The 15205-nt window shown below is 33.0% G+C and overlaps 2 protein-coding genes across 2 annotated transcripts in view; both read right to left on the reverse strand.

The window, feature by feature from the left end:
- Nucleotides 1-5519: 5519 nt before the first annotated feature.
- Nucleotides 5520-8928, reverse strand: LOC21409308 (protein EARLY-RESPONSIVE TO DEHYDRATION 7, chloroplastic). Its single transcript, XM_010115029.2, has 4 exons — nt 7765-8928; nt 6700-6866; nt 6173-6257; nt 5520-5984 (listed from the first exon to the last, which is right to left on the reverse strand). The coding sequence occupies exons 1-4, from the start codon at nt 8742-8744 to the stop codon at nt 5792-5794; spliced, it is 1425 nt and encodes a 474-aa protein (XP_010113331.1). The 5' UTR covers nt 8745-8928; the 3' UTR covers nt 5520-5791.
- Nucleotides 8929-11239: 2311 nt separating this feature from the next.
- Nucleotides 11240-15205, reverse strand: part of LOC21409309 (alpha-mannosidase) — a 10451-nt gene continuing 6485 nt past the window's right edge. The window contains exons 20-29 of the mRNA XM_010115030.2: nt 15054-15101; nt 14829-14948; nt 14662-14727; nt 13896-14008; nt 13629-13713; nt 12439-12549; nt 12247-12342; nt 11866-11913; nt 11705-11773; nt 11240-11603 (exon numbers count right to left, since the gene is read on the reverse strand). Of these exons, the coding sequence (XP_010113332.1) occupies nt 11412-11603; nt 11705-11773; nt 11866-11913; nt 12247-12342; nt 12439-12549; nt 13629-13713; nt 13896-14008; nt 14662-14727; nt 14829-14948; nt 15054-15101 (948 nt within the window). The 3' untranslated portion in view covers nt 11240-11411. The remainder of the gene's footprint in view (nt 11604-11704; nt 11774-11865; nt 11914-12246; nt 12343-12438; nt 12550-13628; nt 13714-13895; nt 14009-14661; nt 14728-14828; nt 14949-15053; nt 15102-15205) is intronic.

Below are 15205 nucleotides of genomic sequence, written 5' to 3' on the forward strand. Positions count from 1 at the left end.
GAATTGAAGTGTTTATAATATACTGGTTCTTGTGTCATTGCCACTTTTTGAAGGCAAGAGACCAACTTCTGTCAGTGGAATTGGTTTTTTATTCCCACCCACAGCAGCCTTGACATATCTCCCTCTTCTCTCTCTTTTCTGTATTTTTTTAGTTTTTAGTATTTTTTTTTAAATTTTTGCTAAATTCGGCCGTTGAAAATAATAGAACCATAATGCACATTATAAAAAAATTTATCATCAATAAAAATAACAATCTGTACAACTGAATATTATTGTTTTCTCACTTTTTTTTTACCGCTAATAAGTGATATTTTAATTTCGTGACGTGTCGTGAAACTATATTTTCTCGACGTAAATCATTTCCTTATTCAAGTAGATTATGCGCCCGTTTGGTTCGCTAATTTGAATTTTTAATTTGAGTTGAGATGTGATGTTGTGTGAGAGCTTTTTATTGTAGCAAAAAAGTTAGATGTGACTGTTTCTGAGAGCTTTTTTGTAGCAAAACTCGAATTCTAAACTCGAATCAGCGAAATAAACGGGGCATATGTCTTAAGCCGCCTTTAGAAATAATTGTCACAGAACCTTAGGCAATTTGCATTCTATTTGACATTTCATGAAGTGGGTCAATCTCAATAAGCCTCAAATTTACAAGAATTATACTTGCTTGTTTGGAAGAATTCTTATCTCCCAGCAAAAAAGCAATCTTAATAAACAATTGAGCTTTATTCTGATTGGTTTTAATGGCTGTTAATAAACCATTCATTTTAGTCCTCTAAGAATTTTGGCAATTTGGTCCATTGGCTTGGACGTTGTGCAGCTCATTGTTGCGGGACCAAGTGAATGACATAATATATCCAGCAATAGACTTTTGCAGTAGGAAATCTTCTTAGGGATGGAGTTATTCCCTTTAGATCGCCGCAGAAAATTTGAGATCCATACACGAAGCCAAAAAACTTTTTCAGTGGGGCCATAGCATAAAAAAGAGAACTTTTATAATCGTTAGGGAGTTTCTCTTCTCGACCCGTAATTTCAGTTTTTAACCGTTAAATATAGTTAAAATTACATCAGTTTAAAAAAATATGCAAAATATATAAATTTTAATACATATTTTACGGTTGAAAAGTAAAAAACACCAATAGTCTAATTTTTACGGAGACTATCCAAAAAACTCCCTAATCATTATATATATATATATATTTATTTTTTTAAATATTAAATATAGTTATATATACAAAAATTGATAGAACTTGGTATGGAAGGTTTACAACAAAGTCCATACATAAAATTGTCAAGAGATTGTTTTATATTGAATGAAAATATATAGTTGTGAGTTCATAATATTTATACGAAATTGAGATACAACTGAAATTTTACGTGTAAAAATTAAAATGTTATAATTTGAATAGGGCAGGACACTTGTTTCATCACTAGTTACAAGTAACTAATTTACCAAGCATTTTTTTTTATATTTACTGTGGTAAAAGTAAAGCATTTTACTGAGAAAATTTTATCTCAATCATCTTTCGGTGTGTGATGATGTTCCTTTGGTGGCAGCGTGAGCTCAACAGTCAAAAGCCTTTAAACCGAAAGAAAGAAAAGCCAAAAAGAAAGGAAAAAAAAAAGCCAATTATTTTTAAATGTCATCACAAGTGCATTAAAAAATTAAAAGTGAATTATATGAAGATCTAAAGTCTTATTTTAACCTAATTTTCTATAATCATTCATGACAAGGAAAGCTAATCTCCTTAGCAAGTGACACATTTTTTAATTTTTAATTTATTATTGTGTGAAAGAGATCATATATACATGAGTGAGTTTATTGACTTGTATTGAAATGAAACCATCATTGGACCTCAGGCTGGGAAGCATGCAGGCAGTGCTTGGTCAAATTAGCTTTAGCTAAAACCCACAAACACCCAATTTGGTCTCAAAGGAAAAAAAAAATACAAGAAATATGCAAAAAAGCAAGATAAGTATTAAGTAGAAGATAAGCAAATGGGGAATATAATATCCATTTGGGTGAGTAAGTGGGGATAGCTGATAAACAACCCATAGTTGATAAAGACTAATGTGGAAGTCGGCTTTAATATAGATAAAAAAAAGAGCGTGAGAATTCTCCAGCAGGCGTGAACCGCCATTGATAAGATATAATTTTGAACCGTTAGATTACATTAAAATTATATCATATTAAAAAACGTATGACAAGTTATCGAAAATCTGACGGTTTAAAACTCTTATCGTATCAGTGGAATATTGTCTCATAACCTACTACATAAAACTGTATAGTATAAGCGTGCACCATGTGTATTGACTTGGCACATTTCATCCTCTAGAACACTGTATTTGTGATCCACATCACTAGTCCATATATATATATATATATATATATATATATCCCCACAAAAGGCTTACGCAACAACCACTAGAGTTAGTGGCCAAGATTTTTTTTACCTCAAAATTTACAAAAGGACTTTTGGTGCCAATAACACTAAAAACTGTTGCATTACTATTGCTCAAGCCAAGAAGATAATATTTGTAAAGAGGAATTAATGCCATTATGTATTTTCATAATTTGTTATTGTTCTGAAACTATAGCAAATAGTCTCTACTTCAACTTGGTGTCCAATTATTGGATATGGAGATGCTTTACTTTCACACTTTGAGTTTGGGCACTTTTTTTTTCCCCATCTTCTCTATGTGTGTGTGTGTGTATATATATATATATATATATACACACACACACACACACACTTACTTTAGATCATATAGATAAGATTATATGTGCCAATATTTTTGTTAATATTTTATTTATTAAAGGGAACCAAGAAAAATCTTAGGTATGATTGATTGATTAATGATCGGTGATGCTCACAACTGGAATTCACTTGATCTGATAAGAGACAAGGAGAATCACCTCATTCATTCAAATTGATGAGGAGAAACACACGTCTAGAAATCTCTCCATCAGAATCAGACAAAGGAATCAAACTGCCATATCATATCATATAGGTCTTTGCAACGGGAATAGCCTTTTTGGGCACCGAGAATTTTGATCTTTTAGTAAGTTTTACACCAAAAAAGCATTTGATTCGCTACTTAAGACTTGCAAAAGTCCATGCCCATGAAGAGTAAAAAGACTAGTGGCGTGGAATTAAAGGCACATACACATCAAAATTCGTACGTCCTCATATGTTGGTGCTCCAATAATTTATTGAAAGAGGAAAAAAAAATGTATATGTATCTATATTCTATTGCTAATACTTTTTCATACATATATATGTATGTATATGTATATGTATGTATTGGTGTTCCATTAAATTATTGAAAGAGAAAAATGTATGAAGCTTTTTAATGGTAGTGGATATTAGCGGTATATGTTTTGGAACCTTAAATTTAAAAAATTACGTTAAAATAAAAAATATATATAATATTGACAGAATTTAATATAAATTTAACGGTTTTAAGACCTATTAGTCTAATCACACAGGCAAAGAAGTTGGTGAAGAATTTAAATTGTAGGAAGATTTAGTTATAAGTAGTCGTTTTTATTTTATTGTCTATTTTATTGTCGTTTGTTCTTGCTTTCTAATTTAGTTTTATTTTGTTATTAGCTTGTCGTTTATTATTATTTATATTTTGTTATTGTTTTGTCAGTGGACTATAAATAGCCACATTAACTATTGTATTAAGAGGATTTAATTAGTGAGATTTAAATTCAAAGTTGTGTTTTCTCTCTAATTTGAGGGTTTTTTTTTTTGTTTTTTTTTTTTTTTTTTTTTTTTTTTTTTTTTTTTTTTTTTTTTTTTTTTTTTTTTTTTTTACCTTTTGTGATGTTTCTTTAGGTAGAATTTTATGTCTCATCTTCTGTCCGGATTAGGCCAGTAAATTTTTTTTTCTGTCCATTCCTCTGCATCAAATTTAAGTAGGGACTGTGGGTTTGATCTACTTGATCTTTTTTTAAGAATAACAATAAAATAAAAAAGCTTTTCTTTATTAAAAAAAATTTCTACCAATACGGCATACGGTTAGAGTTGTTCAAATATTAAAGTAAAAGAGTAACATTTCATAGTCCCACATAAAAAAGGCATAAGGCTTTTGAATACCTTATAAAAGATCACATCGCATAATGAGATATGAAAGTGCGAAAAGACAAACCCTTGTAGCTTGCACTGTAAATAAATCACCTCATTCAGTATTCGTAACATCCTCTCTCTTAGATACTATTCCATTTTTATTATCTCAAGAGAGGGGACAAATGACGTTTTGCTGCATATCCCATACGTATTTCAAGTATTGGTGCATCAAATTTCCAACACATACTCCATCGTACAATTCACCAAAAATTGTATAGCTAATATTTTGCCAAACCATGAACAAAGTTGGCGCATCTTATGAGACAAAAGTGGTACACGCATGGCAATCTTATAAAAATTATTTTGGGTCCACAATTCACAATGGCCATACCTTATTGGATGATAGGATACGGTGTCTAATGAAGTGGGACCCACTATCCAATGACAGTGCCAATGACACGGGAAATGCAGCTTGCGGACAAAGTTTGGTATCAGTCAAAACCAATGAACAAGATATTAATAAAAAACTTATGAACTTGGTTAAACGGGTTAAAAGGCCCTCGGCCAATATAAAAAAAAAAAAAAAAAAAAAAAAAATTCAAGGACTTTCTGTGGAAGGTTTTACGATTAAGGATATTTGTTTGATGTTGATGTAAATGCAAGAAAGAATAATAAAATCTAACTTTTTCATGTTCTGATTATGAACTATTTTGACTGGTGCCAATTATGCAATGACAAAAGGGATGTCGTTCATAGACTACCAAACACATAATAATCTCCTAGTCCTACCTAAAAGGCAATGACAAAAGGATTGTCGTTTTATAATCTCCTGTCTAAAAGCTGTGGTGATAAGGATTGAGGAAAGATTAGTGAAGAAAAGAAAACGACGTTTACTAATTATCACTGAGGAGAAGTCGGTGTCACTAAAGAATGAATTATTGTTTATGAGATGTACCAGTCACTTTCATATGTTCAGAAAATTCATTTTGTGGGAGTGGAATCACAATGGCAATGAAAATATCAATTCAAAATTAACATATAAACTGCCAAAGATATGTTCTTATCCCTTTAGATCAGCTAAACCAAGTGATAAAAAGCCATTTCTCTACAAGCTTCCTGTTTCCAAACTTTGAACATAATAACACTTTGGTTCTTGAACCTTTAAATTTTAAAAATTGTTTGTCAATTTTACTTTCGGGAACCAAAACTATCAAAAGATGAAAGTTTAGGGACTAATATGTCAAAATTATTTCACTATGCTCAAAGTTCAAAGACTAACAACGCCAATTATCCCGGTGTTTTCTCTTAGAAAAAGTTTAAATTTCTATTCTGGTTCAAGCCTATGAACCAATTGAGCACCAAATTGATTAATCATCAACGTCTAGTCCTCATGTATATTTCCATATCCATAGAGTCTAAAGCATGTGATGAAGAACTAACCTTGTTTACAAAAACGAAAAGTAGAAGGGGCCCTGAATTTAGTTCTACAACAGCACAATCAATTGGACAAATTAAAAACTTGTTCCCATTTCTGAAAAGGAAAGAAAAGATATGCACAAGTAGTTTCTCCCTAAAGCACAACAACAAGAAGATGAACATTCTGTTTCTCAATCTTGAACAAAACATTAAGAGCTTTAATACCGCACGAAACATTTGATGAAACTAAGATTGATTAGGCGTGGAAAAGGAGAATGTAATTAGGAAATTCCCATCATTAGTTACTTGGAATTCTTCTTAGCCTTCATCTCAGAAGTTGCAGCTTTAGCAGCAGTTTTGGCTAGAGTAGTAGGTTTAAGCACACTTTTTGGATTCAATGCCTTCCGAATCTTAAACGCAGCCCAGGCAGTGCCGATAGCATGTCCAGCAGCACTAAGTCCTTCATTCGTTGCCTTGCCTGCTTGTTCCCCATACCTATATGATACCATCATCATCCGAATAAGATTCTCACAGCATTATAGAACATGTCATTACTATTCCATTGTTTTCTCTAAGCACAACTGTCACATGTCAGCGCATTTTATGTCATCATTTTGTTACTTCATTGTGTTCTTTCACTACTTTCTTTACTCTATAGATTTGAATATCTGGTGAAAGTATACCTGTGGGAGACCAGTTCAGTGGTCACAGAGGATGATGTTGACATGACGTTTTTGCCAGATACTTCCACAGCATCACATACCTTGTCTGTTTGCAAAGGAAATGAAAATATGAATACTATGAAAGAAGATATTAGATAAAGTTTGATGGACAGATGAATGTGTGTAAACACACCTCTAAAAGCTCTATTACTTTACAACTCATGTTGTAACATCCAACTAATCCTAGAGAGAAATCATCAGAGTGGCGAATTTTGAACTTATCGGCATGATTTGCAGCTGTGAAAAATATTTGACTAGCCCTAAATGAATAAAGTTACTGACAAAAGAAACTTGATTGATGAGGATGAAGGGATAGTAGGGGAAAAGCGTTATCAATATCATGGTGCCAAATGAAAAGAGGAATACAAGATGCAGAGCCATATTCCATTAGAATATCGATGGAAAATCAAATAAGGAGCCCAAAAGTAGTCAAGTAGAACATAAAATTCAGTTATAATACGTCTTAGAAAAGAGTGATGTAGACATACTAAATCCATCCAGGGATGCAAGTACAATTTCTCCAGGAAGAAGGCTGAAAAATTTCTTGCCCACTTTTGAATTCACCACTGAGCTTGTAAAAAATCCAGACACTTTAACAACCCCAGAAAGGACTCCGTTTGCTACTTTCTCTGTCATTTTGGACACCCTCTTAACCCTGCACACACAGCAAGGCCAAGAAATTGTGATGCCATCATCCAATCATAAGCATCCCTGGATACGATACAAATTAAACATCTCTCATTGTAACTCCTGAAAAGCGTATCTAGAATAAAGGACCAAGGTCCAACTATGACTACAAATAGAATGAGGCCCATTGTGTGAAATTCTCATTTTTAGCAATAGTTTAGCCCCCCCCAATCACCAACAGGAACTTTTATTTAATTCCACAAAAAGAAAAAAAGAATCCTTTTTTATTTTCCCTTTGAACGAACAAGATATTCCTGGGATAACAAACTGCCAGAACAACATATACATTCACATAAAAGAAGAAACAAACTATCATAATCAAATCACATAGAAACAAGCAAATAAAGGAAGAAACATAAATGCAAATACCACCGACAGAAACCGAAACTCAATAGAACTAATAATTGCAAACTTCCAAACTCAAATGAGAGAAAAAGAAGCAAAGTAGCATCTAGACAAAATGAGGTCCATTGTGCAGCTGACTAAACAAATTGGCCGAAAAGCTTCCCATTTCAAGCATAATCCCCAATCACACCAGAAAGTCCTACGCTTTGTTCAACACAAATGCAAAAAGAATCCATCTTTCTTTTCCCCTATGAACACTTTTTTTAAAAAATAAAAATATTTTTCTAATGGATATTGAAAAAGATATTCCTGAAATAACAAACTGCCAGAACAAGATATACACGCATATAAATCAAGAGACAAACTATCAGAATCATTCCACACACTCACTGACAAACAACACGAAAGAAAAAAAAAAACACACATACACACAAAAAATGCAGATAACAACAACAGAATGAAACTGAAACTCAATAGAACTTATAAAAGCAAACTTCCAAAACATCTCCTATTTCATATACCTTTTAATCCTCCTCAACGTTTGGGGACTGATCTCCTTATCCGGGCGCGAACTCATCCTCGTCTTCATAACCTCATTCCCCCATTTCAGCCTCTCCACAGTCACATCGCCGCACCACAGAATCCCCCTAATCAGCTGCCCGGACCCGGCGGCGATCATCTTCGCCGCGGTGCCACTATATTCCTCCACATTCGGAGCCAGCGTCGTCCAATACGCTGCGCTCCGCTCTTCGATCAGCTCCTTCTTCTTCTTCTTAGTCTTCAAATCTGCGGGCGACATCTCCATCGCCACCGTACCATCCACCACCTCCCCCGCCCTTTTCGCCTCCTCCGAAACCCGCTGCACCGAGAAGCTACTGTAATGCTCCAAAACCGCGTCCAATTCCCTCACCAACGCCTCTTGCCCCTTCGACGCGATCGTCAATCCGTAATTCAACAAATCATCATCGCGAACACCACCGTCGCCGTCGGATTTCTTCCCCTTCCTCTTCCCCCCACTCTCCTCATCGCTCGAGTCCGAATCCAACCGATGATCCGCCGGAATCCGCAGCGCGAAGAAGTAATGCGAATCGTCGAGCTTCACGGCGGCCTCGTCCTTCGCCAGAGGCCACTGGATCTCGTCCCCGACTCGGGCGAGAACCGCGACGACGTTCTCGCCCTGGCGGAGCCGCACGACGGCGAAATCGCCGGAGGCGAGCTGGACACTGTAGTGCTTGTCGATCAGGTGAAGAATCGCGCCGGGAATCCTGACGACCACCTCCTCGGTGGCCTCCGGCGGCGCCGACGGAGGGCTCGACACCGTCGAGGACTCCGGGAATAGATTCTCGACGAATTCGTTCATGTCGATCGAGGGATAAAGATTGGAGGTCGCCGGAGAGGAAGAGTTAGGGATTTGGTGGTGCCGGAGAGAGGAAGCTTCGGGATTGGACTGGATGACCTCCGGATATAAGGAATTTCTATAGCCAGGGTTTTGGGAAGCCATGAATGGATTTGATTTCTTCTTTGTGATTTCTTAATCGTTGAGATTTCTGAAATTGGGAATTTAGGGTTTTTATTGTTTTTGTTTTCTTAGAAGCGAAGGCAAATCGGAGATGGTGAAGTGAATAAGTTTGCGCGTACGATTAGCGGAATCCGATGAGATGACAGTTTGAGCGTTTAACTGTCTAGGGAACTTCCCGCGCGAATACCGGTAAAAACTACTAAAAATATTTTATTAAGATTTTTTTTAAGTACATAAATTTATTAGTAGATTAAGTTTTTTATTCGATAAATATGTATAAAAATATATAAAAATAAAAAATTATATCAATTTAATAATTAAAAAAACTTAACATATTAATACATTGAAGTACCAGGAAAAATCTCTCTATTTTATTTTATTAAAAAAATTTCTACACCAAAATACGAATAAAAACTTCAGCTCCAAATGATTATTCTTTGATCTCAGCAGGGGAAAAAAAATCATTATTCTTTGATCAAGTTCAATTTGTCGTTCAGTTTTATATAAGATTGAAAGGATATATTTCACACTTTTAATTAAATTCTTCCTAAACAAATGTTATTTATCACATTATTGATGGAATTACCGTATATGTACGAAGACTCTACAACTGTTTCTTAACATTAGGGAAAAAAAGAGTTCAACACAATTTGTGGCTTTTTTGAAGGATTTTTTTTTTTATAAATAGCCAAAATTTTATAAAATTTTAAAAATGGCCGCTTTTATTAAGTTATTGGTCAATCACTGATTAACTTAACTATCTATTACTGATGTACTTAGTGATCCATCCCTGATTGATTTTAGTTTATTAACTTGATGATTCTTCATTATTAATTATTACTTAACAAAATTCAATTAATAATTAATCAATTTCAATCAATAAATTATAAGTTTATTAATGATAAACTGTTAATAAATTATGGGTCAATCACTAATTGACTGTAAGTCAATCACTGATTGACTGTAAGTCAATCATTAATTGACTCCTAAAAAAGACCATTTTCGTTGGTCATTTTTGTAAAATAAAAAAAGATTGTTCATTTATGAAAAAATGTCATTTAGCTAATATTTTGAAAAAAAAAAAAAAAAAAAAACTAGAAATACCATTATCAAAATGGTAAAGAATAATATTTATGCCACTACACTAAAAAAAATAAACAAATTTTATTCAATTAATAAAAATAAAATAAAAGGTCATGGCACTAAATTATTTAAAATGACATAAATAATAAATCTGCATAAAATAAAAGGTCATGGCACTAGAAATACCATTTTCGTTGGTCATTTATTATGGAATCGAGAAGTTGTTGTTCTCGTTATTATTATTATGTTATGTGACAAATGATAATAATTAAATAACAACAGCGGTGATGCAACAATATCTTATAAAAAAAAAGGATAGTTATAAAAATTCAGCAAAAAAACAAAAAAACAAAACAATATCTTATAATAGTTATTAGGCAAAATACCAAAAGAAAAAAAGGGTGTCATTCTACAACAAACACACAGGTTGTGGTTGCATAAAAGAAAGGAAAAATGTTTAACAAAACATTATTCTTTACTTTTTGGTATGATAAAACCATTACTTTGATCAAATTTCGATTTTCGTTAAGTTTCATCCTTTTTTTTTTTTTTTTTAGTTTTGATACACTACTAATGTGATCTAACGTGTAGATTATACAATATTGATAGGGTTTTTTTTTTTTTTTTTTTGTACTTTACCAGACAATTATTCTCATCGCACAAAATTTTTTCTTATGGTTAATTATAGTTTAAACCGTCAGAGCTTTATTAATACTTATTAAAGTTGCATACTATTTATAAATGTATGGATATCTTATTATGTTCATGATAGTTCTCTCCCACTCTTGATCTATGTTTTTAGGTCCCAAAATTATGCATGCCTAATAGAAATCTTTTTATACATTAATTGTACTAATGGATAGATTCCAAGATGACATTTTGACATTCTAAACAAAAGAAGAAAAAGAAAATAAGCTTGTTGATTTATGATTATATGTCCCAACTACTTGCTTTTGTTTGTTTTTATTGTCCAAATTGCATGGCATTATTGTGTCCCCAGCCCCTGTCCATATGAAATATAGTTGGCACAACCCATCAAGTTCAATATTTAAAACACAATGAACTTTGTCAATTGTCAACTCAAGCATTAATATTGATTGGAACATTTGTTCATGGAAGATGTGGGGTGAAGAGTGTGAAATGACATCTTAACTTACTATGCAAGAGAAAATGGGTCCAAACTCTCTTCTCTTCCTTCTTTTTTATTGCCAAGATATTAGGGTTTATTTAGTTTGTTAATTCAAGTTTTTAATTTGAGTTGAAATATGATTTTATGTGAAAATTTTTTACTGTAGTAAAAAGATTAAATGTGACTATTTTTTAGAGCTAAAACTCAAATTATAAACTCAAATTAGTGAAATAAACTATGCTTGCTTTGCAATTACTCTCAGCTTGAATTTTGGTTCTCCTAAAAAAATTGAAAAAAGTACATCAAAAGTCTTTGAATTAGACAAAATAGAGGCCAAATGAGAAGAGAGAATACTTTAACAAATTTATTCCCAAAGGCTTATTTATTCTGTAAAAAGGGTAGAAGATTATAAAATATAATCAAATAAACCCCTTTTCTTAAAACTTCAACAAGAAAGTACGTATTTCCATGGGACCAAGCTCAACGACAAGAGTCGAGTTATTGAGAGGGCCTCCTTTGACTGGGGTTGGTTCTACTTTGCCTTTATCTCCCTCCACTTTCCATGACTTTCTTTTTATCCTAGACTTCTCTTGGTTTGCTGTTAAGCTCATTTCCTTTACCTCCTTTATCTGAGTACATTTCCAAATAGAATCACCAATTAATCCTTTTATATGTGCATTTATATATATATTTATATATATACACACACATATGTGTTTATAATACTTACTGTTTTGCTAGAAAACAACTTCTTTAGTTCAACTTTGGCCAATGTTGAGTATTCAGGATCTTCACCCGCCTAAAACATTCAAAGCATGAAAATCATGCAAGATTTTAGTTTGGTATTATGAAAGTTATCGTGTGACTTGTAATTTTTTTTTATCCTTTCACCTCATATAGATGTGCCAAACGAAGTAACACACTTCCATCATCCAACACCTGCACAACTAGGATTAATTAGAGAGAGAAACACCAAGAAACACTTGATCATTTTTCATATGTTGTTTTTTCTGATGCTAAAAAGCGACGTTGTTTTGACAAAACAACAAAAAATTCTATTTTTTATAATTTTCTTTATTTTTCGTCTTTGAAAAATAAATTACATGTAACAACGTTTAAGAACAGTATTTATCACTATTGATGATACAATCACCGTATATGTGTTAGTATATTAAAACAGTCACGTAACAGAGTGAGACCCAATTATTTATGTAACGATTCTTTTTTAGTGGCACCTGCGTGATGATGTATTACTAGCGTTAATAAAGTCACCTGGAGAGTGATCAAAGCAACATTGAGAGGCAAGCTGTAATTTGGTTCAAAGCTAGATGATGTTGTCGTATAAGATGCTATCCAATCCTCAAATTTCTGAACATTCAATTAGAGTATAAGATTAAGGGATACAATTAACAATTGATACAAGAGTATTTATAATTATAGATGATTATTTAAGGTCATATATACCTCATGTGTGAAAGCTAAAAGAAGAGGAGAGTAAATTTCTTGGCCTGTCGTTCGGCGCCATTGTGCCCCAGCCCCTGCCTGGTTGATGCTCACATAATAATTTCCTCGTACCTTAAATCAAGGAAATATTTATATGTCAAACATGATCATAAGAAAGAAACATTAACATATCAATGAAGCATCTTCAGAGCAATATATATATATATATAGACAAAAACGACACGCCCAAATTTTATAGCATGTCGTCTTACAAATTAAACCGACAGAAAAGACACTTTCAAAGCGACGTGTTGTTTAATATACTAAAACGACATCCATATATAATAGAACGTCAGATATGTTTCAATAACACTATGGTCGTCCAAGAGAAACGACATTGACCCTTTTTTAAATAAAAAAAAAATTCAGGTTTAAAGCGGCTTTCGGTAAATACAACATTAGAAAACGACAAGGAAATGTATTATAAAAACATGTCATAATATTTTCATAAACGGCATCTAACATAAGACAATATGTCGTTTTCATGAAAAACAAGAACATTATAAATGACGTTTGCTTTTTTGCGATTGATTTTAGATAAAAACAACTTCTCAAATATACGACATGTCATTTTATCTGTAAACGACATGTGGTTTTAAGAAAACAATACAATAATAGGCATGTCGTTTGTAATGACATGCAAATACAAATGAAAATTCGTTAATATAAGTTCATGTCGTTATAATAAAACGATATCAAGTTAAAAGCATGTCGTTTTCTTGTTTGAGATTTCATGTGAAAAACGACATCCAGAAAACAGGACATCCGTTTCTATAAAGATCGAAAGTGATATCGACACTAAACGACGCGTACTTTTTTGCCTCGTAAAAACGACGTATATTTTACATTTGCTACGACATCTTATCATGAGTAATGAACCGACCAGGCATTTTTACTTTTCTAGTAAACGACATGTCATTTTTTGAGTAAAGCGAACTAATAGCCGGAAATAAGTGAACTGATTCTCATTCCTCATCAATATGCTACTGAAACTATGCCTTGCACATAAAAAACGACAACAATATTGATGAACATCAAAGCATTTCCTCAAAATTTAAATGCCAAAAATTGACAAGGACCCAAAAAAAAAAAAAAGGAAGAAAATTTCCATAGCACAAATTATGTGTATATGTCATGTGATAAATTCTTACCGTTAGGCCTTGACATGTACTTTCAATACACACCGTCTCATCAAGGGCTTCACCCACTCCTCTACCGTCATCAGCAATCATGCGCCTTGAATATGAAAAACGACATCAATATTGAAGAACAATGTCGTGCACCAAATCTAACAGAGGTGACCTCTACATCTAAGTCCTCTCCCATGTGGGTCCTATCTTTTATTAAATGTGGTGTTCGACACTACCGAGTACTGGAGCGAGATAAAAATAAATAAAAATTTCGAAATGAACTTTAACCTGTGCAACATTAGTTCTATTTGTCCATCTGCTATGCTGGCTCCACCAGTGGCACGATCAACCAGTACGGATAATTCAGATTTTTTATCCACAGCGAAGATTCCAAGATTAAGCTGCAATGAAGTTGTATTAAGAATAGTGCTACCGGCATACTAATTTTTTTTATTTAACCAAAACTGATGTAACAAATGGATTATGATTTCAATTGTAAACTGAAATGATGTAGTCACCACATATGTGATATTGCATTAAAGTTGCTACATAATAATGACGGATCTGATTATTTTCAACTCATTTGGTTCATAAGTTTGAATTACACGTGTGGTGATGCACTTTATTGTTACTGCATTTATTAGGAGAAAATCGTTTTAAACATTTTGTTTTTGAAGGAATAGAAGATTATGTTCTACTGATTTGAAATGCGGATAATTTACATGTCATGTAAGCTGATAAGAAAATGATATGTATAGAGATATTCAATTTTAAGGATCACCAAACAAAGACTTGTTCATATTATTACAGTAAATATGGACTGAGCTAATGCATTGTTAGACACTGAACACTTTGTAAGAGAGAAAAAATATTTTCATGCTTTTGTCCCCTGAACTTTCCTGAATTGGTTAGTTTCCCCTGAAGTTTTAAATTTTCTCCGAACCTACATTAAAGCTACATGTTCAGCATAATTTTGATTGAAGATATCATTTTTCTCAAGATTTGATCTTATACATCTAGTTAATATCATGTGTAATAGTGGCAAGAAAATTACTGGATAATAGTTGCCTGCTACAGGCTGAGTAACCGTAAGAGGCCAGTCTTCTCTATAATCTCGAACCTGCAAAACCATTGGCATAGATTTCAAGATAACATCACAGCAAAGCCATAAGTTCTCTTCTTATTCATTCAGTCATGAGAAGATCCATATGTAAAAATTACCCTTTTCAGAAAATCTCTTCCATTAGAGTCAGTGTAAAACACTTTGTCTGTCGCCATATTCGCCGTCAGTCGCGTGATGACCTCCTTGCCAAGACTATCATCTGTGGGGATTGGACCAATCTTCACAATATATATTTTGTTAGAACTAAACATTTTCTTTTGTTTTTTTTTGTCTAGAAGTATATTTTCGTGATCTAAAAGGTGATTAAAAAATAATTTGCTCACTGTGAATTCAATTTCAGCATGCTCTTTGTCCTTGTAAAGTCTTGTGACCTGACAAACAATCATACACCGAGATTGGAAAATAATGGAGTGCACTATGGTATAAACTGAAAATTTATTATTGAACAAATTCAGAAAAAAAAAAAAAAAAAAAA

This window comes from Morus notabilis, unplaced genomic scaffold, assembly GCF_000414095.1.
Source record: "Morus notabilis unplaced genomic scaffold, ASM41409v2 Scaffold384, whole genome shotgun sequence".
Classification (NCBI taxonomy): Eukaryota; Viridiplantae; Streptophyta; class Magnoliopsida; order Rosales; family Moraceae; genus Morus; species Morus notabilis.

Excerpts from the sequence above, each read along its gene's own strand:
- LOC21409308 (XM_010115029.2), bottom strand. The coding sequence starts at position 8,744 with ATGGCTTCCCAAAACCCTGGCTATAGAAATTCCTTATATCCGGAGGTC. Across the intron at positions 6,258-6,699 it reads TGCATCCCTGGATGGATTTA|ACAAGGTATGTGATGCTGTG; the intron begins GTATGTCTACAT and ends CTTTGCAAACAG. Across the intron at positions 5,985-6,172 it reads ACTGAACTGGTCTCCCACAG|GTATGGGGAACAAGCAGGCA; the intron begins GTATACTTTCAC and ends GGTATCATATAG.